The sequence below is a fragment of the Balaenoptera ricei genome, chromosome 4 (assembly GCF_028023285.1).
Source record: "Balaenoptera ricei isolate mBalRic1 chromosome 4, mBalRic1.hap2, whole genome shotgun sequence".
In the NCBI taxonomy this organism is placed as follows: domain Eukaryota; kingdom Metazoa; phylum Chordata; class Mammalia; order Artiodactyla; family Balaenopteridae; genus Balaenoptera; species Balaenoptera ricei.
The window spans coordinates 86,441,376-86,466,185 of record NC_082642.1 but is presented as its reverse complement, the minus strand read 5'-3'; the positions used below and the strand labels follow the sequence as shown (position 1 = coordinate 86,466,185).

The window sequence follows — 24,810 nt, the reverse complement described above, 5'->3', positions numbered from 1 at the left end:
AACTGTTTTTTTTTTTTACTGTTGAGTTTTGAAAGTTCTTTATACATTCCAGCTACCAGTCCTTTGTCAGATGTGTGGCTCACAAATATTTTCTCTCAGTCAATAGATTTTCTTTTCCTCCTCTTAAAAGGCAAAAATTTTCACAAAGCAAATGTTTAAAGAATTCCAATTTATCATTTATTCCTTTTATGGACTGTGCTTTTGAAGTCAAGTCTAAGAACTCTTTGTGCAGCCATAGGTCCCAATATTTTTTCCTGCTTTTGCTCTTAAAGTTTTATGTTTTATATTTAAGTGTGCAATCCATTGAGAGTTAGTTTTTGTATAAGGTATGAGACTTAGGTTGAGGGTCATTTTTTGCCTATGGATGTGCAATTGCTCCTGTACTATTTGTCAAAAAGGCTATTTTTTCTCCATTAAATCACTTGTGCACATTTGTCAAAAATCAGCTGGGCATATTTTTATAGGTCTATTTCTTGGTTTCTATTCTGTTCTGCTGAGCTATGTGTCAACGCTACACAGTCTTGATTAAGGTAGCTATATAATAGGTCTTGAAATTAGGTAGACTTGTTGCTCCTACTTCATTTGTATTTTTCAAAATTGTTTTAGCTATTATAGTTCATTTGCTTTTCCATAATCCAAATTTTATAATAATCTTGTTTATATCTACAAAAAAATCTTACTGAGATTTTCATAGGAATTATATTAAACCCATATATTAATTTGTAGAGAATTAAAATTTTCACTCTGTTGAGTTTTCCAAACCATCAACATGGTGTGTCTCTCCATTTATTTAGATCTTCTTTAGTTTATTTCATTAGCATTTTGTAGCTTTCAATATATGCGTCCTGTACATATTTTGTTATATTTACATCTAAGTATTTCATTTTTTGTGATGGTAAATCATCTTGTATTTTTAGTTTTGGTATTCACATGTTCTTTACTGGGATATAGAAATACAATTGATTTCTGTATGTTTATCTTGTATCTTGTGACTGCGGTGAACTCATTTATTAGTTCCAAGAGTCTAAGAGGTTTTCTGTTTGTAGATTTCTTGGGATTTTCTATAATAGAAATCATGCCATATGCAAGTAGAAACAATTTTATTTCTGTATGCTGTTTATTTATTTTTTCTTGTCTAGCTACAACTCCAGTAATGTGTTTGAATAAGAGTGGTGAGAATAGACACCTTGTCTTGCTCCTGATCTTATGGGGAAAACATTCAGTCTGTCATCATTAAATATAATGTTAACTGTATGTTTTTAAAGATGTTCTTTGTCAAGTTGAGGAAGTTCTCTTTTATTCCTATTTCTCTGAGAGTTTTCATCATGAATGGCTGTGAAATTTTGTCAGATGTATTTTCTGTATTGATTGATATGATTGTGTTTTTGTTTTGTTTTGTTTTGTTTTTTTGTTTTTTTTACTCTGTTAACATGATGGATTACACTGATCGATTTATGAATGTTGAAGTAGTCTTGTATCCCTTGAATACACCACTTGATAATGGTGCATAATTCTTTTAGCATATTGCAGAATTCTATTTGTTAGTATTTCATTTAGGACTTCTGCTTCTATACTCCTAAGGGATATTGGTCTACAGTTTGATTGCTTTCTTTTTCCTTTCTTCCTTTCTTTTTTTAATACTGTCTAGTTTTGTTATCAGGGTAACATTAACTTCATAAAATGAATTAGGGAATGTTTCAATTCATCTGTTTTTATTTTCTGGAAGCAATTGTGAAGAATTGATATTAATTCTTCTTTAAATGTTTAGTGAATTTTTCAGTGAAACCACCTGGACTTAGGGATTTCTTTTTTTGGCTGCACCATGAGGCTTGCTGGATCTTCCCCAACCAGGGATTGAACCTGGGCCAGGGCAGTGAAAGCCCAGAATCCTAATGATTAGGCAACCGGGGAACTCTCAGGGATTTCCTTTTAGAAATTTCAAAAGTATAGATTCAATTTTCTTGATAGTTCCAGGGTTATTCAAATTATCTATTATCCTTCTAATGACATGAATAAAAAGATCTTTTTTAATAGTTTCACCGGTTTTATGGTTTTATTTTTTTAAAGACTGTTTTCTCTTTGTAGTTCAGTTTGGGCAATTTTTATTATACTATCTTTCATTTCACTGATTATTTCTTTCCCCTCCATTCTACTGTTGAGTCCATTCATTGAGGGTTTTTTTTTTTTTTTTTTAATTTCAGGCACTGTATTATTCAGTTCTGAAGTTTCCATTTGGTTCTACTTTGATCTTCTATTTCTTGTTGAGATATTCTCTTTTTTTCATTTTTTGGGTGTGACTGTAGTTGCTTCTCAAAGTATTTTTACAATGGCTGATTTAAAATCTTTATGAGATCATTCTAACATGTCTGTTATCTTGGCGTTGTCATCTGTTGATTCTGTTTCTTCATTCAGTTTGAGATCTTCTTCTTTTTGGTATGACTTTTAAAAAATTAAAAACTGGACATTTCAGGTATTATGTTACAAGACTCTGGATCTTATTTAAAACTTATATTTTAGTTGGCTTCTGTTGCCACTGCTCTAGCAGAGGAAGAGTAGGGCACCACCTCATTACTGCCAGTTGGTGGGGAAAGTCCAGGTAACCTACTCAATCACCATTGACACTTGAGGAGGGGGAGGCTCCTCATTACTGTTGGTTAAGGGTGGAAGTTTCAGCACCATTAGGCTTCCAGTGATAACTCTCTGGCTTGGAGAATTAGAAGTGCCTCGCTGCTCCTTCTCACATGACCTCCACTGACACCGCGGGAGGGGGTGTTACTACTGCTAGGTGGTAGTGAAAAATCTTGCTCTCCTTGGGCTTCCTCTGACAACGCCCTAGCATGGAGGAGGAGGAGGAGGTGAGAAGCTTTGTTACTGCTGGTTGGGAGTGGTGGTCTGGGCTCCACATAGTTTCCACTGTTACCACAGGGAAAAGGGTGCTTGCTATTACTTGGTGGGAATGAAAGTCTTGGCTCCTTATGCAGCCTTATCTAACATCATTCCCGCTGGGGGTTGAGGTTCCTCCTTACAATATGTGGAGAAGAGCAGTCTAGACTCCCCACTTGGCCTTTGCTCGTGTAGGTGGGGTGGGGCCACAGTTTTTCTGTGTGTGAACTTTGGATCCTTTCCTGGTCATTTGGCTAGAGAGATCAGGCTTTTGGTGTGTGCATGTGTGTGTGTGTGTGTGTGTGTGTGTGTGTGTGTGTGTGTGTCTTCTCCCATTGCCAGCTTCTTTTGCTCCAAGTCATAGATGAGGCAAAGAGAAAACCCAGGGAACTCACTACTGTGTCACTGGTTCCTTGGTTCCCAAGTTCTGTAGTCAATCTGCCTTCTCTCCACCATTCAACCTTCTTATGTTTATTTTCTATATAACGTTCATGGATTTTAGTTGAATTTATTGAGAGGAATAGGAAAAAGTAAGTCTACTCCATGTTTCCAGAAGTAAAAGTCTCAGTTACTTTGAAAGATAATATTACTTTCTGACTTTATTTTAAAATATATTTTATTCTACTTTATAAAATTTTGAAAGCACAGAAAAATATAAGGAAATATGACAAACATCACCATGGTTCTATCATTGTTAACATTTGATATATTTTCTACTAGCTTTTTTTTTCTATAAATTTTCTTCAACATTATTGGACTCAACCCATAAATGCCTTTATTCATTTAACACATGATAAATTTTCCCTATGTCATGAAAAATTTATTGTAAATTTCAATTTGATGACTGAATAACATTCTATTTTGTGGAGGTGTCATATTTACTTAACTGTTCTCCAAATGTCAGACAGTTAAGTTCTTTCTAGTGCATGTGCATGTTTTACTCTTGTGTATAAAAACGTAGAATTTTACCTTTTCATTTCAGATTATTTCCTTATGATGAATTCCTAGAAATAATAATTATAATACTGCAACAAAAATTAGGAACACTTTTAAGACTCGATAAATTTGCTGAATCGCTTTTTAGAAAGGTTGTGCCACTTTATGAAGGATCCTACCAACTGTATAAAAAAATGCCTTTGTAACTCTCTTGGGTCAGTTTTCAGTACTTGCCAAAGATCTTGGCCAATTTTAGTAAAAATGGCATTTTGTTTTAAATTTTCCCTCCAACCTTATTCAAGATCAAAGTTCAATGTAACTCAATTTGTTGGGGGCCGATTATCTGTAGGTTCATATATTGGATACCAAAATGTCAAGGTCAATACAAGGATGAAAAAGGCATGTTCTTTCACCAAGGGACTCAAAGTCTAGGAGCAGTACTGGCTAATACATACTGAGCACTTGTCTTGTGTTAGTCATTGTGTGAATACTTTATAGGCAACATATTTTTTAATTGTCACATCAACCCTATGAGGTAGTTATCATTATAATAGTCATTTGAGAGAAGAAATTTTACTTGGTCTAAATGGCAGAGTCTCCTTCACTGTATCGATCAACTTTTCCCAGATGCCATGTGCATAAGAATCAGCGGAGATACTGAGCTGGAAATGCCCTGGTCCTCTGGCCCTACCCTCCAAAATTTGGGGTGGTGGTCCAGGAATTTGCATTTTTAAAAAACGTCCATGTGATTCTGATGCATATGGTTGGCAGTCCCACATTTAGACACTCTGGTATAAATATTTACTTATGGCTTTGAAATAGGGGCTATATGACGACTGAGCAAGGAATCATTTTCTCTCAATAGTCAGAGAAGCTAGTTAAGTGTAGAGCTGTTTCAGGTGTTTCCAGTGCCTGGTTTAGTTGGGAGATTCCAATTCTCCACTCTCCTATCTATTTAGCAATAAAGAGGTTTCCCCTTAAGAGAAATGGTTGTTGCAAATGTAAATCCATGGCAGTCACATACAGGGAAGGGAGAGCACTCAGTTTATACCTTTAGACTACATGTATACATCCCTGCAGTCCCTCTTGACATGTCCCCCAGCAAAGACCTTCATGTCACCATCTTTTCTCAGCCTTAGACAATAGATAAACCATATCAGTTGAACAAATGTAATGAGTCTCTGCAGTGTGGTTGCTGTGGAGATAGATATAGCCTTCAATGACCTAATGCTTTAATGGAAGAAGCAAACATTTTATTCAACTAACCCAAATATAAGTTCTACACGGAAGGCAAAGTGATCTAAGGAAATACCTTTCTTTCCTTCCTTCTTTCCTTCCTTCCTCCCTCCTTCCCTCCCTCCTTCTCTTCCTTCCATCCATCCTTCCATCCTTCCTTCCTTCCTTCTTGAGCACTTTCTGTGTATGAGTCCCTGTGCTTGGTATTAGGGATACAAAAAAAAGTCCTAGGGCCAAATATCTGGTAGAGGGTAGAGTTCAGTGGGCTAGTGTTATGACAGCAGTATATCCAAGGTGCTGTGGGAACAGAGAGGAAGCTACAGCCAATTCCTGGATGACCTCAGTGAAAAAGTGCCAACTGAAAATAATCTAGATGGACGAATAGGAGTTTACCAGCAAGCCCAGATAAGACAAAGAACATTCTAAATCAAGGAGACACAATGTACAAAGGTACTGAGATGTAAAGAGACAGAGCACATTCCATTCGGAGAACTGAATGTAGCTTGGCAAAGTTGGTGTGCAGGGTGTATGTGTGTGTGGGGTGGAGTGGGATGGGAAGAACAGAGAGAAGAGGCTCAGAAGATAGTGTGGGGAAGGTTAGGAAGAGCTTTGCCTGTCATTCTAAAGTGATTGAAGGGTGGATCTAAGGCAACCATCCTGGTTTACCTGGACCTTTTGGCCTTTAGCACTGAAAGCCCACATCCGCAAAAATCCCTCAATCCTAGACAAATCGGGTTGGTTGGTTACTCTAGTAAGGAACTGAAAGAAGGTGTTTGGGAAGGTAACTCTGTAGCAGCGTGGACAACAGTGCAGGTGCACGTGGAACTGAAACGGGGGCTCTTGCAGTGATTCTAGTAAGCCTAGAGGTTGAACTAATAGGAGAGAATTATCAGTGATGAAGCAGAGGAGACTAATTTGAGAAAAATCTAGGAGACACAATCCACAGACCTTGAGCTAATTAGATGCTGAGGGAGGAGGGGGAGAATATTAGAGGGAATCCCTAGATTTCTGAGTCACATAACTGGCTGTGTGGTGGTAGTGGTGATTCAGAGAGAGAAGAGGGTGTGGGTAATGAGTTTGGTTTTAAATTTGTGATGAATTCGGACTGAGGAAGATTCATAGAGCAAGTTTCATCTGAATAACATTTAAAGATTGCTAGGATTTTTTTTTACCTAGATGAAGGAACAACAAGGTAGGGGCAGACATTTGCAAAATAGAAACAAACAAAAACCTGCTTGAATAAACACATATTGGTAGGTAAGAGGGTATTTCTAAGAATGATGTGTAGTTATAGGACATACTCATTTTAAGTACAACTTTGCCTGTTACGACTCTGATTAGACTGAGGTAAGTAAGAGAAAAGAAGGTGTTGTTTTACTATAAATATAGGATAAGGCAAGGCTACCCAGTTGGTATATCATGGATGGTGCTGGGGGTGCTACAGATGGATTACAGGGGTTCATATAGGAATGTTGAGATATTGATCTCCTCCAGCTTCAAGCAGCCTCATCTACTTATCTGATCTGCACTGTGTGTAAAAAAGATTTGGAAGCACTGTGCTAAGGAAATCCCTTTTATGGTTTGGTTTATAGTCAAACTTAAATTGACATAAAATCACACCTCTATTTTTATTAGAATGCAAAATAACAAAACAAAAATTAAGTTCTTTTTTTTCTTTCTTGCTCATAGACTTTTTATTTTTTCCCCCAGCATTATCGGTACATAATTACATACAACATTGTATAAGTTTAAGGTGTACAATGTGATGATTTGGTAAATATATATATTTTGAAATGATTAAATTCTTTATAAACAAAAACTTTGGATTTGTTTTTAACCATTGCTTTTTGGGATAGATGTTATTATTTCTAAAATAAAACCCATTAATTAAAAGCAGCTGAAGATTAGGTCATTTATTTGTTGTCTTTGTGTAAAATCTGAAATCATTGGGAATGTAGCTATTAACATTTGAATTCTTGCAGAAGTGCTGGCTGTTCCATAAGTCATTATCATGAAATAGGGAAAGATCTAGATTAAAAGAACCAGGAAAATTACGATGTTAATCATATAGGAGTGTGAGACATTTCCCCTTTTCTTTTATTGTGAAATATTATATAATACCTATATTAAAGCACACGAAACATTTTTGTACAACTTAATAGATATTTATAAGGTGAAAATTTATTAATTATCATCGAGGTTAAGAAATAGAGTAGTGCCACACCAGTTTGGAAAAACCAGTTGTAGTGGAACTTAGTGGGTCCATTGAAAAATTTGAATACAATTTGGGTTTTAGTTGAGATAAAAACTCACTGACATGGACAAATGGAGGCCAGTGAATGAAAAAGCAGATCAGAAAAGAGCATTTATAGTATGGTTTCATTTTGGTGAAAGAAACAACATATATGCAGCATGTTGTTCACTGCGGGAATCTCTGGGTTGTGGGAATGTAAAGTTTTTGTTGTATGTTCCTTTTCTAATCTTTAAAATGTGCATGTATTGCTTCTGTAATAATAAAAGCATAAAAGGAATACCTGAGATTATATCATAACTATCTGGCCCAGCATTGTGTCCTGAAGTATCCTCTAGTTGGGTGTGACATCCCAGAATATTTCAAAAGATAGAAATTCTGGTCTTCCTTTTGCCCCACTACTCTCCCAAACAATTTTCCATTTTTATTGGGTCGTTCATTTCCTTATCACCTATCCTAACTTCATCATCTACCACTTAGATCCATTTGCTTGAAATTCTCCAGCAGATTATGAGGCGTCTTTTCTGTCAGTTAAAACCAGAATCATGCATCATGGCTTGGCGGTGTCATCTTACAGAATTGCAAGAAACCTTCCCCAAGGTGGTGCTTAGGTCTGAATACCAGTTATGGAAATGAATCATGTAGTCTTTCCACATTGGGGAATTCCGATGCTCAGTTGGTGAATATTGCACAGTGGCCAGGAAGTCACACAATTTCACAATGGGTGTGGCATGCCAGCTCCCATCCTCAGGGCCAGGCAAGGGGCTTCCTGCATGTGGCATGCTTCCTCTTCTGGAGAGCTGTCTGATGGTCTCAAGCAGGTTGTCTGCACAATACGTTGGCAGCAATTTGCACAAATGGTGCAATAGAAACCACCCTCTATTTTTTGTTAAAGGAATGTTAAAGCTTGAGTGAAGGCCACATGGGCAGCTTTGAAGTGGAGGCAGGCATCTCCATGGAAGGGGTTTATGACGTTTGATGTGCACCTATGAGGGGACTGCAAGCTGGTCACATAGGTGATATTCGTGAGGTTCCTATTGTTATAAGAACTACAGGCATCAAAATTTAGAGGGACTCAAGAGATCATATAATTCCATCCCCTCTGTTACAGAGGGTGAAACTGAGGCCCAGAGAGGGGAAAGGGATTATTTAATAAAACCAGAGTTCAGACTAGAGCCCAGGCTTGCCCATCTCCAACCCAGTGCTTTTTCCCCTCTACATCAGTGTTTGCAAACCTGTCTGTCGGCTACGACTCTCAAGAGTTATCGCTATGGATCCAAGGACTTGTATGCCCAACAAGCATTGACAGTTCTGCAGAAGTAGAACTCAATCATTTGAGAGTGTGTAGCATTTTAAAAACTGTCAAATAAACGTGCAAAAAATATATACAGCCAATTTAATAATAAATCAAAACTCATATGGTCATTGCCTGGATCCGAAGGTAGAACACTGCAAGCATTCAAGATGTTTTCCTGGGACCCTCCTTAATCATAACCCATCTCTGTCTCCCTCCCCCAATGTAGAAGTAACCTCTTACTTGTCTTCTGTAATTCTTATTTTCTTGCCTTAAAAAATATTTTTTCTAACCATTCCATAACAATATTTTTGAAGCTTATACGATTGAAACCACATCGATTATATTCTTTTGTGTTTTGCTTCTTCTGTGAGATGTATCCATATTATTGCATAAAATTAGAGTTTATTCATTTTCATTGTGTCAGAATAGATCATGGTAAGACTATATTAAAAAAATGTCAGTTTCATTGTTGATGGACTTTTGGATTGTTTCAAGCTTTGAGTTTTTCTTGTTCATGTCTCCTGGCACACATGTGCATACATTTCTGTAGAGAAGACACTTACCAGAGGAATTGCTGGATCACACAGCATGCATATCTTTAGCCTTGCTATAGAATGCCAAACTACTTTCCAAAGCAGTTTTAACAATTTATCTCTCACCAGCAATGTTAAGAAAGGGCTCCTCATTCTAAAAAGGTGGTAACCGTTGTTCTAGGAATGCTTTCCACCCACTTCTACTATATGGAAAAGATTTCAGGCCATCTCAGCAAGAGAGCTTGGTAATAAATACAATGATTTTCAAAATGATTTTTATATACAGAAGCCCTTGTTTAGGCATAAATTTGTAATGGAAGATCAATATATTTATATTGATTTTATATTGTTTGGACAGATAGAAATGCAGTTGTTCTGGTTGAGAGGGAAGTGTTTGAGCTCAGAGTACCGCCTTCTGGGCTTCAGCCCAGTGTCTGGTACATGGTGTAGTTATTAGTAAGGTTGTCTGAAAATGAAACAGATTTCGCCAGGAAGTAGAGTTTGCTTCACTGGAGGTGTGGGTGTTTCATATTGTGAAAGAAATGTAGGATAGGATCTCTGACCCTTCCCTCTTTCAGAATTCAGATAGCATACTTCCCCCTCTTTCATTTTCTAAAATCCTAAGGTAAGTGACAAATAATCATACCTGGGGATAAAGACCAATAAGAATCCTTGAGGATACAATCAACTGTCAAGATAAATTCTCCATTGATCAAAGAGTGGAAGTCTGACTTTGGAAGGAGATCACTGCTTTTTCCTATGCTTTCTCTCTTTCTGTGTGCCCTTGTTTGAGAATTCTCCTCAGATCTCAGATTTCTCCTCTTGAAAAATGATGTTTGACTGGATGTTTGCTAAGATTCATCACATGCTAACAGTGTCGAATTGTCATTCTTGGCCTCTCTGTTTAGGAGTCTAGTAATATTCAACAATGTAATTGGAGCCATTTGTTCAATCAAAAAATATGAGTGGGCCTCCTGTGTTCCAGGAAGTGTTCTGCTATGTGCAGGGATCCAGTGATGAACAGGACAGACCGAAGCTCCGCTCTTGTGAAACTTACATTCTACGAACCAATCATAAAAAAAATAAACAAATAAGAAAAATATCAGATAAAGATAAGGGCTTGTAGAGATTTAAAAAGGATGATGGGAAGAGAGTGATTGGGCATCTTCTTTAGGCTGTGTGGTCAGGGAAGCTGAGATCTGAGTGAGAAGTGGGTGGAAGCAGCCGTGTCAGGGCATCCATGAGGGTTTATCAATTAACTTTAAGTCTAACTGCCTTCATAATAAGAACAACTTCTATTTGAATCAGGCTTTCACCACTGTTGTCCCATTTTATTGTCAATAACAGTTTTGTGAGGTAGGCATTAGTGCAATTATTATTTTCTAGGTGGGGTAGGGACTTCCGGACGCTAAAATTAGTAAGTGGCAGAAGCAGGTCTTGAACTCAGTGTTTGCTCTTTACATGTGGCGTTTCCCCCTGCTCTGCCTTGTCTTGGGTCTTTCTCCTGTGCACTGAGGAGGCTGCCCAGACCAGATGGTGTCCTGGATACCGATCTATCCGAGTTCTACCTGTCTTACACTACTCAGACATCACCAGCAAGAGAAGTTTTCATTTCAGCATCACATGGGAATCTGGAAAATGCATCTTGCCCAAGATTACCAGACCAGAAGATTAAGATGTTGATTGCAGAAACCACCTTCTGTTAGCTGGGTGGAGTCCTTCTCTCCTATTTCCTCTCCCTCTGCAGTTTGAAGCTTGTGAAAACCTGTTTAAGGGGAACCTAAGAACCTGTCTGGGCAGTGCATCCATTAGCTCAAATGTGAACCATCAGCAAGAGTTCAAGCACTGCCCCTGGTGACACCTGCCAAATGAGACTATCAGAGAGCAGGGGAGGGAGTGTCTTCATGAGAGACAGCCCTATTGGTAGAAAGAGTTTTCCTTGTGACCTACTAGCTGGGTGACTCTGAGGGCCTTCCTTAACCTCCTTGAAACTTACCTTTCTCAGTCTCACCCCCAGCTGATATTACCTTCCTTGTAGGGTTATGAGGATTAAAACAGAATATGGAAAAACGATATTTAGGGTGATTGGGACATAATAACAAGTTATTATTCACGCGAACTGTGTGTTTCATGAGCTTCAGCCAAGTTTGGGTTCACAGTTATCCACCGGGCAGGGTAGCACCACCCTGCCTGCCACTGATGGGTGGGACAGGTTGCTTTTCTGCCAGCCCACTGGTATGACAAGGGGGAGTTTCCACAGCCCAGGCTGGCAGCCTCCTGGGCTGAGAAAGGTAACCCTGATTAGGTCAAAGGACACTGAAGCCCCAAGCACATCTTCCTGCTTCCATAACCAGACTGCTGCCCAGCTGGAATGGCCACAGGCAGAGGCCTCTCTGTCCCTGACTTTGCCCGAGGACCCCAGCTTTATGAAAGTTGCAAGAGGTTCGCTTGCTGGTTGTGGAGGGGGAGAGATGTAGGTGTAGTTTTTAAGGGTTCAACAAACTCTCTTTTGATCAATGGCTAGCTGGAGTAGAGGACATGTCTTAGAATCCCAAAGTCTCACCCAAAGTTGTATTCTCTGGCCATATAGGACGGGGTTAATTGGAACACCACAATACACGGACCTGTGCTACCTGAAACTCACATTTTGTTCTTTGGTACACTCCATGTTTCCAGACGCTGTCCCTTTGCTCAAGGCTTGTTCTTCCTACCCTCCTTTTCCAACTACTGAAGTTCTAACAATTCTCCCCAAGTTCACCTCAAGCCACAATCCTCCTGGCAAGCTTTTTCTAAGTATCATCTCAGTTGGGTATCATCATCATTTTAAACTAATAGCATTTTTCTCTCTGGGCTTTTCACATGACACTTCATATTTTCTGCCCTGAATTGTATTTTTTAATCCATCACCTCTCCCATCAGCTCCTTGAGGGTGGGAAATTTATCTCTAACAGACCTACCTTACCCATGGCCTTAGACACAGTAGACAATATAAATTGAACAGAAGCAAAAATGCCTTGAAGACTTTACGCTGGGGATGCAGCACCTAAACATTTTCATGTGGAGTTCCTTGGTTCTGGGGCCTGACAGAGTCATTCCACTCTTTCCCATAGCAGTCTTGGGAGGTAACGCTGAACAAGTAAACTGGGAGTCAATGGTCAGAGAGGGGGCACTCCAAAGCTAGGAATAAGAGAGAAGTGAAATCCCAGACCTGAGAATGAAACTGAGCTTAGTGACATTCTAACTTTCTGCCACAGGACAGTGAATGGCAGCCAGGTCGCTAGACTCCCAAGGATCCCCTCCCTCAGGGCTCACACTTGCACCATTCAATGCATGTCAACACTGTTAATGGAAAATGGGACTCGGTGTTTAAGTAGTTATTGTTGCAGGGTATTTCTTTATATATTTTTAAAGTCATTTTCCTGTAAAGTAATTTCCAAGACCAGGAAATTAGCACAGCTCACCCAAAGGTAATTGTGAACTCACCTTTTGGTCCAGAGCAGGAGCCTGGGTGGCAGATGTCCAAATCAGTTTGTCCCTTCCAGCCCAGGCACCTGGTTTGTCTCTGTTGAATGTGAGGAGCGTGGGAAACTCAGCCTTACCTTTGGCATCTTTTCAACTCCTGGAGACAGACGATAAGGAGGAAGAAAAAGAAAAATTAAAGCACTTGTTCAAGAAACCTAGCCTTAGAGATTAAGTGTGACGTAAATGATGAGACTAGTTAACATTTCCTAATGGCCCAAGGCACAGAACAGTGTCTGGGGATTGCTTATGCCTCCTTTTTTCTTTGACCCCCAGTACATTGATTTAATTTTTAGAATGCCCAAAAATAGGATATAGTTAAACTTCTTGGGATAGGACAAGGAAAGTAGGGTTTATTAATTTTCATTTCCTCTTTCTCTTAATCCTTCCTTCCTTCTTCCTTCCTTCTCTCTTTCCCTCAGTACAATCACTCATTTATTTATTCACTCATTCAGTGCCCACTACGTGCAGATCATGTACTAGGTGCCGGGTAAACAGTTTTGGAGGAAAAAACTTGAATGGATCCTAAATTGACAGAACTTAAAGCCTTGTGGGGACAGAAAGGAAGAACAGTTAGAAAAGCAAGCAAAAAAATACTAATTGCCAGTTGGGAAAATGCCAGAAAAGTATAATAAAGGGTGTATGAGATCAGGGGCTTATAATTATATAGGAGATTGGCTAAGGCTTCTCTGAGAAGGAAACATTTGAAGGAGACTTAAAAGGATGAGAAGTCGCCAGGCAATGGAAGATCCCGAGGCAGGTTAGGGCTCCATGAGTTTAAGGAAACGTCCTTGTGGCTGAGGCAGAGTGAGATAGCGGGGTGGTTCTTTTCGGGGAGGGAAGCGGGTGTAGTCCATAGGGGCAGCTGGATTTCTCTCTTAGCTCCTGTTTCCTCATCTGCAAAATGACTTCCTATGACCACTACTGATCTTAGGGCCATTTGGCATTAAGTGCTTATCCTTGTTTACCGTAGATTTCAAAATCAAAATTTTCTAATTCTCCTCTGGGTGCTGAGGATGGCGTTCTAGGCACTAGGGCCTAGAGACCTGCTTAGGTGGGGCAAATGCCTACAGCAGGCTTCTCAAGCTCTACAGTTTTGGGCCACATAATGTTTTTTTTGTGTAGAGCTTTGGGGGCAGCTGTCCTCTGCATTGTAAGATGTTTAACAGCATTCCTGGCCTCTACCCATCAGATGTCTGTAGCACCTCTAACCAAGGTGAGAGTGACTTCCAGCCATTGCCAAATGTCCCCGGGGGGCACAAGATAACTCCTGGTCGAGAACCACTGGCCTACAGAGAGAAGTTGTATCTCCAGTGAACAGGCCCAGGATGAGATGAGAAATGGAAGCTGACATAGAGCCTCAGTGTTGGGGAAAAGAGAAAGTATGGCAGAGACCATGGGAAATGGGGAACACCTGCTCGTTTAAAGGGGGGCATCTCTCACTTGCTCTGGCTGATTCTTCCTTTTTTCCTTAAGACTTCAGGTTCTCCCAATTAGTTGTCCATAATCTTTGGTTCATGACACACTCGTTCTTTGCCCATGCTGTATTGCATTAATTTAGTTAGTCATTTAATTAACACCTTATAATAATGTGATGACCCTACCACTCAAACAAAATCTAGAATTTTGACAATAACCTACATTTGACAATGTGTCCCCTCTTTCTCTGCCTCGCCCCAATAGAAGTAACCATTGTCCCGTACCATGTGGTCATCATTCCCTTGCCTTCCTTTCTATATAGTTTTCTTTTATCTAAGCAATCCTTAAAATATTCTTAAAATTTTAGTCGTTTTTAACTTTATAAAAAGATTATCATGCTGACGTAAGTAAGCCTTTGCACTGACTGTTTTCACTTACTATTGTATTACTAAGAGTCACCCCTACTCTTGGGTGTTGCTGGGAGCTGATTTGTTTGAAGTGCTGTATCAGATCTTGTAGAGTGAGCACATCACAATGCATCATCCTCTGTCTCACTGGGTGGTGTTGGGTTAGTTCCTGGACTACTTTGTATATGTCTCTTGGTGCTCCCCAGAGGATTCTTTTTTAAAATTTTTATTTATTTATTTTTATTGAAGTATAGTTGATTTACAGTGTTGTGTTATTTTCAGGTGTCCAGCAAAGAGACTCAGTTATTCATATATATATCTATTCTTTTTCAGATTCTTTTCCCATATATGTTACTACAAAATATTGAGTATAGTTCTCTGTGCTATAGAGTAGGTCCTTGTTGTTTATTTTATATATAGTAGTGTGTATATGTTCCTCCCAGATTCCTAATTTATCCTCCCCCCACCTTTCCCCTTTGGTAACCATAAGGTTGTTTTCTGTGTCTGTGAATCTGTTTCTGTTTTGTAAATAAGTTCATTTGTATCATTTTTTCAGTCCCCAGTTGATTCTTACAGTGCAAGAATGTGAGTGCAGTAAGGTCACAATTTCTGATTAATTTTAAAGAAAAGGTAGAACTTTTATGTGAAAATAACTGGGGGACCAATTTAAAGTTTTAAGAAATACTTACCAGGCCAACGAGAAACCTGTCTGCAGGCTATTCTTTTTGAGCCTCCAGTTTAAGATTAGGTCATTCAGGTTGAGAATTTCTCAGCTGGATTGAGAAGTTAACTTAACTTAGAGGACACTTAGGAAATCATTCTTTAGCACAAAAGAGTGGGAAACAGGAAATGACCCAGGCAGAAATTTGAATAGAGTGTGTGGTGAAGATCGGCAGTGACGTAAACTACCTTCCAGTAGCACAACTTGTTGTACTGCATGGAAATTGTAGCAGAACATTCTCTTCACTCCCAACATTTGGAAATAAGGGAAAAGAGCTTATCTTTAAGGAAGTAAACTTTTAAAAAATGAATCATTTGAACTTTCCAATGTTTAATGAAGCCAGTAGAGAAATGCAAATTGTCTTAAAGAGAATAAATGGCTCTCAGGCCAACAGGATCTGACTGTAATTGATTGAATATATTTAAAGAAGGCATGTCAGTCAAGGTGAGAGAATTCATCAGAGAAGATTCCAGAGCCCAATTTAGGCACTGTGCTTGCTTACAGCTCCATCGGCAGGACAGTCACAACTGTGGAGATGGTGCCGCTGGGAAGAGAACAAACTCTTAATACCTGAGTGTGTATTTATCTGGTCCATGTGACAGGTACATACACCTCCCTCTCTCATGACACCCCGGTTTCTGAGACCTGGTTGATGTGAGTATTCTCTGGGAGAGGTGTTCTCCTGGAAGCCTCTGGAACTAGAAGGCCGGGAGCCATTCTCAGGACTTGGTGGCTCCCAGGTGATAATATCACCCGATGGAGCTTTTTGGAGTCAGTCACTGCTCTGCTTTTGTTGTCACCCTCTTACTCTCCCCTGCATTTCCATGAGTTCCTGTCTTCACACTTCTCCATTCACTAAGTGCTTACCTAGTGCCAGACCCCAGGTTCACATAAAGAGTGTAAACTCTGAAAGATCAGCCTTGATTTAGCCTTATGAACCCTCTAGGGCAGGGTCTTTTCTAGATTCTGGGAACCCCCTGAATCTCTATGGAGAACTTTATGTGTGTGTGTTTCTGGGGAGAGGGTCTGTAGACTCTTAAGAGGTTCTGTTGGCTGAGGTAGTTTAGATCATTGCTCCGGGGAGCATAGTTTGACTTCTTGAGTATAGGGGAGAAAGGAGAAGGCCTGTACACCTGGAAGACAGACTTTAAGCCCTTAGGGGTGCAAAGGATGTAGACGCCCTGGGACAAAGGGAGGAGGAGAATCTGTGGGTTGGAGGGGGATGATGAAAGTGATAGCACGCTATTCCGTAATGCATGTAGACTGCCATGAGGGTAATATTCTTTGGACATTTTCCCAACATGTTTTTTTTTTTTGACTGATTGACTCCTTTTTGTGGGAGGAAGGGTGGGTGGAGTGCAGGGTAGCAGGGGCAGTTCTCCCAAGCATTTTTGGAGACATGGAAGGTACTTTGTAATGCGCGAAGGAAATTGCTATGGGGTGACAAGAAACAGCACTGGACTAAGTTTTGCAATTTAAACCCAGTATCTATGAATAGTCCCTGCAATGTAATTCACCTCAAGTCAGTACAGTTCAACTCATTTCAACAAGCAATAATTGAACACTCCTTGTCCACATTATTCCAGCTTTTCTACTGAAAATTTGGCAATGGGTTATGGGTCGTGAGCTACTAACTGGTGTTGTGTCCACAGGCTGAGAGCAAGCAATCTTTTAGGGTACCACTCTGGTATCACTAGGGGGTGTTCATGTGTCTTTCCTGGGATACTTCTGGTCTACCTGTGTTGTTATTAATAGCACCCAATTCAGATGACAATTTATATAGTCACCTCTCTCTATAACACCTGTATTGCTCTAAACGTGTTTAATCTGTTTATGTGCCTCTGGAGCTTCCCATTAAACTAATGAGCTTCTTGAGGCTGGAAGCATTGTCTCATTTATCTCTGTGTCTAGCACATGCCTGCTATTCTCTGGACACTTAAAAAAAATATTTCTTCAGTTGAACTGAAATTAAAAACAGAATGAAGAAGGGCCTTAGAGTAGAAATGGTCAGCTCACATTGTCTTCCGTGTGCTGCTGAGGCCCAGACTGGAGGCCCAGCTCTGAGTCACTTATGAGCATCGTACATTGGGAAACTTATTTAATCTTTTTCAACAAAAGGAAAGTGTGTATAAAGTGCTTGGTGAAAGACGTTGCAGTGCTCCACCAATGTTAGCTGCCGTCATTGTTTCCAAATTATTAGTTGTTAATAATAACTATTACTATAATCACTTTAAATTTATTTATTTATTTTTAGCTGTGTTGGGTCCTCATTGCTGTGCATGGGCTTTCTCTAGTTGCGGTGAGCCGGGGTTACTCTTCGTTGCGGTGCACGGGCTTGTCACTGCGGTGGCTCCTCTTGTTGCGGAGCACAGGCTCTAGGCGCAGGGGCTTTAGTAGTTGTGGCACGTGGGCTCAGTAGTTGTGGCTCACGGGCTCTACAGTGCAGGCTCAGTAGTTGTGGTGCACGGGCTTAGCTGATCCGTGGCATGTGGGATCTTCCTAGACCAGGGCTCAAACCCGTGTCCCCTGCATTGGCAGGAGGATTCTTAACCACTGCGCCACCAGGGAAGTCCTATAATCATTTTAAATTCCAGTTTTCTTAGCTGGAAATGGAAGGTCATCATTCCTGCTTTACTTTGATAATGAACATGAAGACACTTTGGAAACTACATAGAGCTCTCATTGCATAGCCTGTAAAAGAATGCACGTTGACAGGGAGGTTTGTGCTTACAGAACCGGCATAACTTCGGCATATTATATGAGGAGCTAGATTGAATGGCAAGATAAGCAAGCTTTTAAATATAATATTTTTAAAGGACGAAAAACTGGCCAGATGGGGAGGGTGGGTAGAAGTTGATCTGTTCCAAAGTGTAGGAATATAATAAAAGCACGTGGGAAAAGACAGTGGGATGGACTCAGGACAGGTGTCTGGAATTTGGAATTGGGACCCTGCTTGGTATGAAACCAGCAAAGCATTGCTTCTGTCATGGTGAGGGGACAGAGCATCCCAGGCTTGGCATCTGGGGAGCAACAGCTTGAGTGTGGGACAGAAGAACATTTATGTCAGGATAGACATTCTGCTTTGCGAAATGAGTCAAGAGCTTGCATTTCTGAGGTGAGGTGAGCATTTTATCAAAGGCATGCCTAATGTGGACACTACCTAAGGAAGCCATTCGGCACCTGCCTGCACTGCTAATAAGAGAAAGGAACCTAGTAAGTACACATGAAAGCAGCTTTCCGTCAAGGATCACAGAAACTTTTCTGATAATATATCTTTACCAAGTGAGACAGAGAAGTCGGTGGATTTAAAGATGCATGTTCCAGATCCCTTGTTATCCTAACAGGCAATTCTAACAAAAACAGAACTATTGACACTAAGAATTCTTAGCTCTAAATGCCAGTAGACCCAGGGATCAAATTTCAGGTCTATGTTAGGGGAAATAGTAAAATAGTAGCAGCAGCAGTAAATGTTTACATAGCACTTATACATAGTAACACACAGCAACCCTGGGAAGGGGGTACTATCAGCACCCCCATTTTATAGATGACAAACTGAGGAATACGGATGTTAACTAACTTGTTCAAGGTCACAGCTAGTAAGGGGCACACTAGGCTTTGAACTCAAAGTGTTTTGGTCCAGAGAATGTGCTTTTAACTCGGACACTCTCCTTCCTCTCAACTGTAGCCATTATAACCAGTATAAAGTACACCTATGACTTTGTGGGATATAGCTGTGGGACCTAGGCCATAAGCTTCAGGTGTGGTTTTCCATTCTGTCCCAGGCTTTCCTTGGAAGGAAGAAGTTTGTCCAGATTATACATATTAGAGGTCGGTCTCTTATCTTTTTGTTATTTGTACCCTCATGGCACATAGCAGCTGCTCAATAGTTGAAATAAACTAAATTGTCTCTGCGGTTTTTTCCCCTTGATGTAAAATTCTTTTTGTTATTAAACAAGAGAGGAGGGTAGGAAGGCATAGCTCCCTCTACCATAAACCCTTAAAGGCAAGCTGGGGTTTAGTTGTTCATCCTCTTTTGGTCAAACACTTTCACCAAATCCTGACTCCAAACTCAAGGCCTTTTCCAACCCCTCTTGCCCATGATGGTTCCCTGGTTCCAGCCAAGGGAATCATTCATTGCTGCCATCACCCAGTCCTTCTGTCACATGGCTCATGGTCACGTCTGTGAAGGCTGTGGATTGAGTTCAAGACTTGAAGGCTGACAGATCTGGGTCTGAATCAGGGCAGCAGAACTTGCCAGCTGTGTGGCCTTGGACAAGTCATTACATTCAGCCTTTCTGAGCTAAACCTCATCATTTATGGAGCGAGGGTCATATTATCCTATTCAGGAGATGCTTGAGAGACTGAAACCAGATAACATATCACGTAGTATAGTGTTTGGCATGGGGTAACCACGTGCTGAAATTGTAGAAACTGAATTTCTCAGTTAGATTACAACTTCTTGGAGGCCTGAGATCATGTCTTATGAAGGATCTTTGTCAGGGATCCTTCTTCACTTCCTTAACTCCTCACTCTGTCCTCCCCTTACCTTCCTCAGCTTCTTCACTCTCTGCCCCTCCCACCAGTTTCATCACCAAAATTCCAATTTGTTCATTTGTTGTTTGCTGTGCTTAATCAATGTTTGGGGTCATTTTGGTTCTGTCCCAGGAGATATTTGGCTACCGGACTCAGAGCTGCCGGAAAACCCTCTGCCTTGCTGGATCTATCTTCTCCTTTGGGATCCTCCCCTTGGTGTTTTACTGGAGACCCGCTTGGCACGTGTGGGCAAACTGCATCCCGTGTTCCTTGCAAGAAGCAGACGTCGTGTTGCTGAGGACAACAGTAAGTGTGTACCTGGTTCTGTACCTGGTGGCCCTTTTTCCTGGACATCTTGTTATGGGATGGTTGTGGGGAGATGAGCACAAGGCAGGCGGCAGCTGGATATCCAGCCTCAGGCTCCATCACAGCCTTACATTTACTTACCAAGAATTCAATAATTTGTGTATGATTGGATTTCATTAAGAAGACCTAATTCATAGGGTATTCCTTTTAAAAGTGTGATTTTAGTGAATGTCGGAATAGGGAATAACCATGTTAATAGCTCAAAATAATAGTGTGAAGTAGTTAAGTCAGGCTATAGGTTATAACGTTCATACTCTTCCTTCTCCCCACCCCCATCCTGACACATCAATGCCTATCCCAGCCCCCCTCCACTGGAGTATCCCTGGGGGAAGGGAAGGTGGGGAGGAGGTGGGAAGTGCCCCTCTGAGGAGGATCCTGTTTTCCCCTGCTCCTTTGAGAGAGCCATGGTTACCGATAGGAGTCTGTTGCATCCTGTAGATATGCTAGGGTTTAAAAGTTTGGCCATCTTGTCCCTGAGTAGATTGCCGCTTTCTGCTAATACAAGGTCCTGGTGTTAGGGGAGTTCCCCTGTATTGGCTCTGATAACACTTCCTTCTAGCACTCATTACACTTAGGCAAAGTGCATTGTTCCTGCTGGACTGTTAGCTCCACCGTAGAAGGGTCTATCTCTAACTTGTTAACTGCATCCCTAGTTCCGGCACATGGTAGGGATTCCATACATATGTGGTGGCTGACGGGCTAAAGTGGACATTCCTCTTGATAGAAGTCAAAGTGCAGTCTCACAGAGGATCCTTTTCGGGCTGACTTTTACTGAGTGTGTCTAACAATGCGTCAGCCCAAATGACCCAGAATGACAACCAAATTCTTGATAAATCAAACTCTGCTGGGCTGTTAGCTTCTTTTTTTTTTTATGTAGCAACCTCTCTAGATAAACATTCTATTCATTTCAGTGAGAGAAGAGGATAGCAACAAGTCTTATAACTGACCCCCAATTTTTTTCCCCACGTTTCAATCTGAGTTGGAGCTAGACCTCAATGAAACTGGCAATTGGATGAAGTTTGTCTTTGTTGACCTGCTCCCCCTGGGGTCAGCCCCATCCCTCATTTCTGGCTCCTGGTCACTTCAAGAGCCACCCGTTCTATGTCCCAGCTTAGCTGACATGTGGACCATATTACAGATGAGAGCTGAGGCAGCTCCACCCAAGTTCAACTATAATTTAACTCAAGATTCTTGGAGAATAGACTTCAAGACATTAAGAAGGCAAGATGGTAGTGGAGTCAGAGCATCTCATTTTGATGATGTTGGGTTGGGAGCCCTGCTCCACTGCTGCCTCAAACCATACTTCACAAAGACTCACAGAATACGCATGAGAGAAGAGTGCCTGGCGCTCACCAAGGAAGATCTCGTCATTTGATTGGGGAGGAAATGGGGTCTGGAGAGGGTGCATATTTTAGCCACACTCCTTGATAAGTTAGGGGCCTCACCAGGAAGAAGTACCATATATCCCAGTTCCTAGTTCAGGGTTGTCCCCTCACGACTGCACGTAGTTCAGTGGTTCCCAAACATCAACCAGCATTAGAATCATCTGGAGGGCTTATGAACAGATTGCTGGGCCCCCCTCCCAGGATTTCTAATTCTTTAGATTTGGATTGGGGCTCCAGAGTTTGCATTTTTAACAAGTTCTCAGATGATGCTAATGCTTCTGGTAAGGGACCATACTTTGAGCAAAACTGCTGCAGATCGTCATCACTCCCACTGATGAGCTTACTTGGTCCTTGGGAGAGGAATAGAGGCCTGGGCATTTGCTTTATGGCTCAGCCAATATATATTTATATGGTTTCAAGGGGAATGATCCAGATTTAGCAAAGTGTTATAAGTGGTCCTGCTGTATACAGCCCTAGTGTCTTGCTGGAGCAGGGGTAGAGAGATGTTTGTTTTCTGGGGCTCAGGATAGGGATGTAAGGACTTATGGAAGACCACATCTTTGGGATACTTTCATAGTTCGACCCCTTGCATGTGAACTTAAGGACCTATGAGATTCTTATTTTTTGGCATGAAAGGAGGATTTGGAAAAGTACTTCACTCTACCCTGCAGGTGCTTTCATTTCGCCCAACTAGTTCTCAGGGAGCAATGCTTTTGTTGCAGCAGAAACAACCTCAGAAACAGAAAAGCTTTCAGCCTTTCAGAACGTATCACCAGATTCTTCAGATCTGAGAGCATCTGGTTGGCTGAGCTATAAGCTCCGAGGTTGCTGGCAGAGTCAAGGCACAGAGGAGCAAGAGGAAATGAACAAGGAAATGGCAAGGAAGGGAGCAAAATGAAAGAAAAGGAGAGGGAAATAGGTAAAAGAGAAAGAGGGGGAAAAGAGAAAGATCTAGTAAGATACAAGCTACTGTGTATGACATAAACTACTATGATATACAACAAGAATGTATTGGCAGGCCTTCCCTGGTGGCGCAGTGGTTGAGAGTCTGCCTGCCAATGCAGGGGACGCGGGTTCGAGCCCTGGTCTGGGAAGATCCCACATGCCGCGGAGCAACTGGGCCCGTGAGCCACAATTACTGAGCCTGCGCGATTGGAGCCTGTGCTCCGCAACAAGAGAGGCCGCGATAATGAGAGGCCCGCGCACCGCGATGAAGAGTGGCCCCCACTTGCCGCAACTGGAGAAAGCCCTCGCACAGAAATGAAGATCCAACACAGCCATAAATAAATAAATAAATTAAAAAAAAAAAAAAAGAATGTATTGTACAGCACAGGGAATTATAGCCATTATCTTGTGATAACTTTTAATGGAGTATAACCTGTAAAAATACTGAATCACTATGCTGTACACCTGAAGTTAATATAAAATTGTAAATGGACTATACTTCAATAATAAAACCTAAAATTTACAAAGGAAGAAAAGAAGATCTGGTAAGAGTGAAAGAAATAAAAAAATGTCAACCAACACGGAGCTGGTCCATTTTGGGATTTGGAGTCAAAAGTTTTGACTTCTAGTCCCAGCACCTTAGACACATGACACCTTAGGTTTGTTACTTAACATTTCAGGACCTCGGTTTCTCTATTTGTAAAATAGGCCTAGTAAAAGCACTTGTTCTTTCTTGGGTTGGTGTGAGGATGAAGTGAGATTACATATGTAAAAACCATTTACAAACTGTAAAATGCATCATCAAAGATAATTTTGATTATGTATGCGCTTTTGATATAGCAACATCACAAGCTTGCTGTACAAAAGGGCTTGCGATAGCCTAGATGCACCCATGTATAATGGCCCTGCTCATCTGGATGCTGTGTCCTTTCCTCATTATCCAGGGGGCCTGGCACTTCCTTCCAGGACAGGAGACATGGGGAAGATGCCCTATAACTAGGAATCCCCAGCACTCATATGTGCTCAGGCAGGTCACCTCTCCTAGTTGCACGTGATCAGCTTTGAACTGGACGTACAGCAGAGAGATTAAAAAGGCATCGGTGGCTCAGGGAGCTGCATTCCATCACCCTGCCTCTTTCTTTGGCTCTTTGAAAGTCTATTAAACCTTTCTCCCATTTCACTGCCCTCTGCAACTAATCAGAGCTATTGAAACCAGCTTCAATCTTGTCTTTTTCATCTTGATTTCAACCTTAATTTTTAATTACCTGCTCTTGTGCATCATTTTAAATGGATTTGCTATGCCAGAGACTCTCCAAATAAATGAGGTGCTAAATTAGTCTTTAGGTAATTAGATAAGAACCCGATTATTTCAAACACTTTTACTATGTGAGTCTTAGATAAAAATAAGCTTTGAGAGTCAATAGTTTAAAAGTCTGCTGTAAGGTTATTTGCATTAAAATGACACCTTAAGAAAGATATTACTTGAATTATATTATAATAGCTGGACAGTAAAGATTTCCCAGTAAGAAAGACTGGATGACTCTTCCCTGAAAATGTGCTGCATACCTGTTTTCCATGTAATTAAAAAATCAGTACTTGGTATTTATCATCAGTCTTACACTGGTAAGATTACAGATCATTATCCCAGATACTGATTAGGTAGTCATTTTTTAACATTAAAAAAAAATAGTAACGTGATGTACTGAGTGAAAGTCTTCAGCACCTAGTTTATTTTCTGTTCCCCTCCTCTTATTAAGCACCTCTAAGAGTGAGATTTTTCCAAAAGATAAGAGTAATTACATTTCTATTTTATAATTTAAAAGTGCCATTTTATTCATTATTCATCTACTTCTGAATTTTAACCAATATCTGTAGCGATGCCACATTTCTATGCAAATAACGTGATTTATATTCACTGGTGTTTTGAATTCAGATGCTCCTGATGATTTTCGTAGTTTTTATCTTTATTATAATTGCATATACATTTTTCCTTCACTGTCACTGTATGTCACATGTTGCCAAAGACTCACAATGTTCAGAGAAGAACTTTGTGATGATTGGCTATTAGGCCTGACTCCGGGCATTTCATTTCAATGTTTTAATGGGGAACATTTCCCCTTCAGTTTCACCTAAAGATGTCAGTGGTAGGGGCTTTAGTTTAAAAACTTAGAAATCCCCCAAATCAGCCATGCAAATGGCATCTTGGGTCCACCAACCAACCAGCATACTCATCAGATACCAGTATTTGTGTTCATGTTTCCTGGATCCCTTACTTCCTCCCCTCCCTCCTCTTCTGCAACCTGGTCTCTCCAAGCCCAGGCTACACACATTGGCACCACTTTCTAAGGGAATCAGACAGTTTGTTTTGTCTATGCTCTT

The 24,810-nt window shown here is 40.7% G+C and overlaps 1 protein-coding gene across 3 annotated transcripts in view; it reads left to right on the top strand.

Annotated features, from left to right (window-relative positions):
- Positions 1 to 24,810, top strand: part of ATP13A4 (ATPase 13A4) — a 141,126-nt gene that overhangs the window by 15,641 nt on the left and 100,675 nt on the right. For all 3 annotated transcript variants that reach the window (XM_059920782.1, XM_059920781.1, XM_059920783.1), the window contains exon 2: positions 19,868 to 20,041. In XM_059920782.1, coding sequence (XP_059776765.1) covers positions 19,868 to 20,041 — 174 coding nt within the window. The remainder of the gene's footprint in view (positions 1 to 19,867; positions 20,042 to 24,810) is intronic.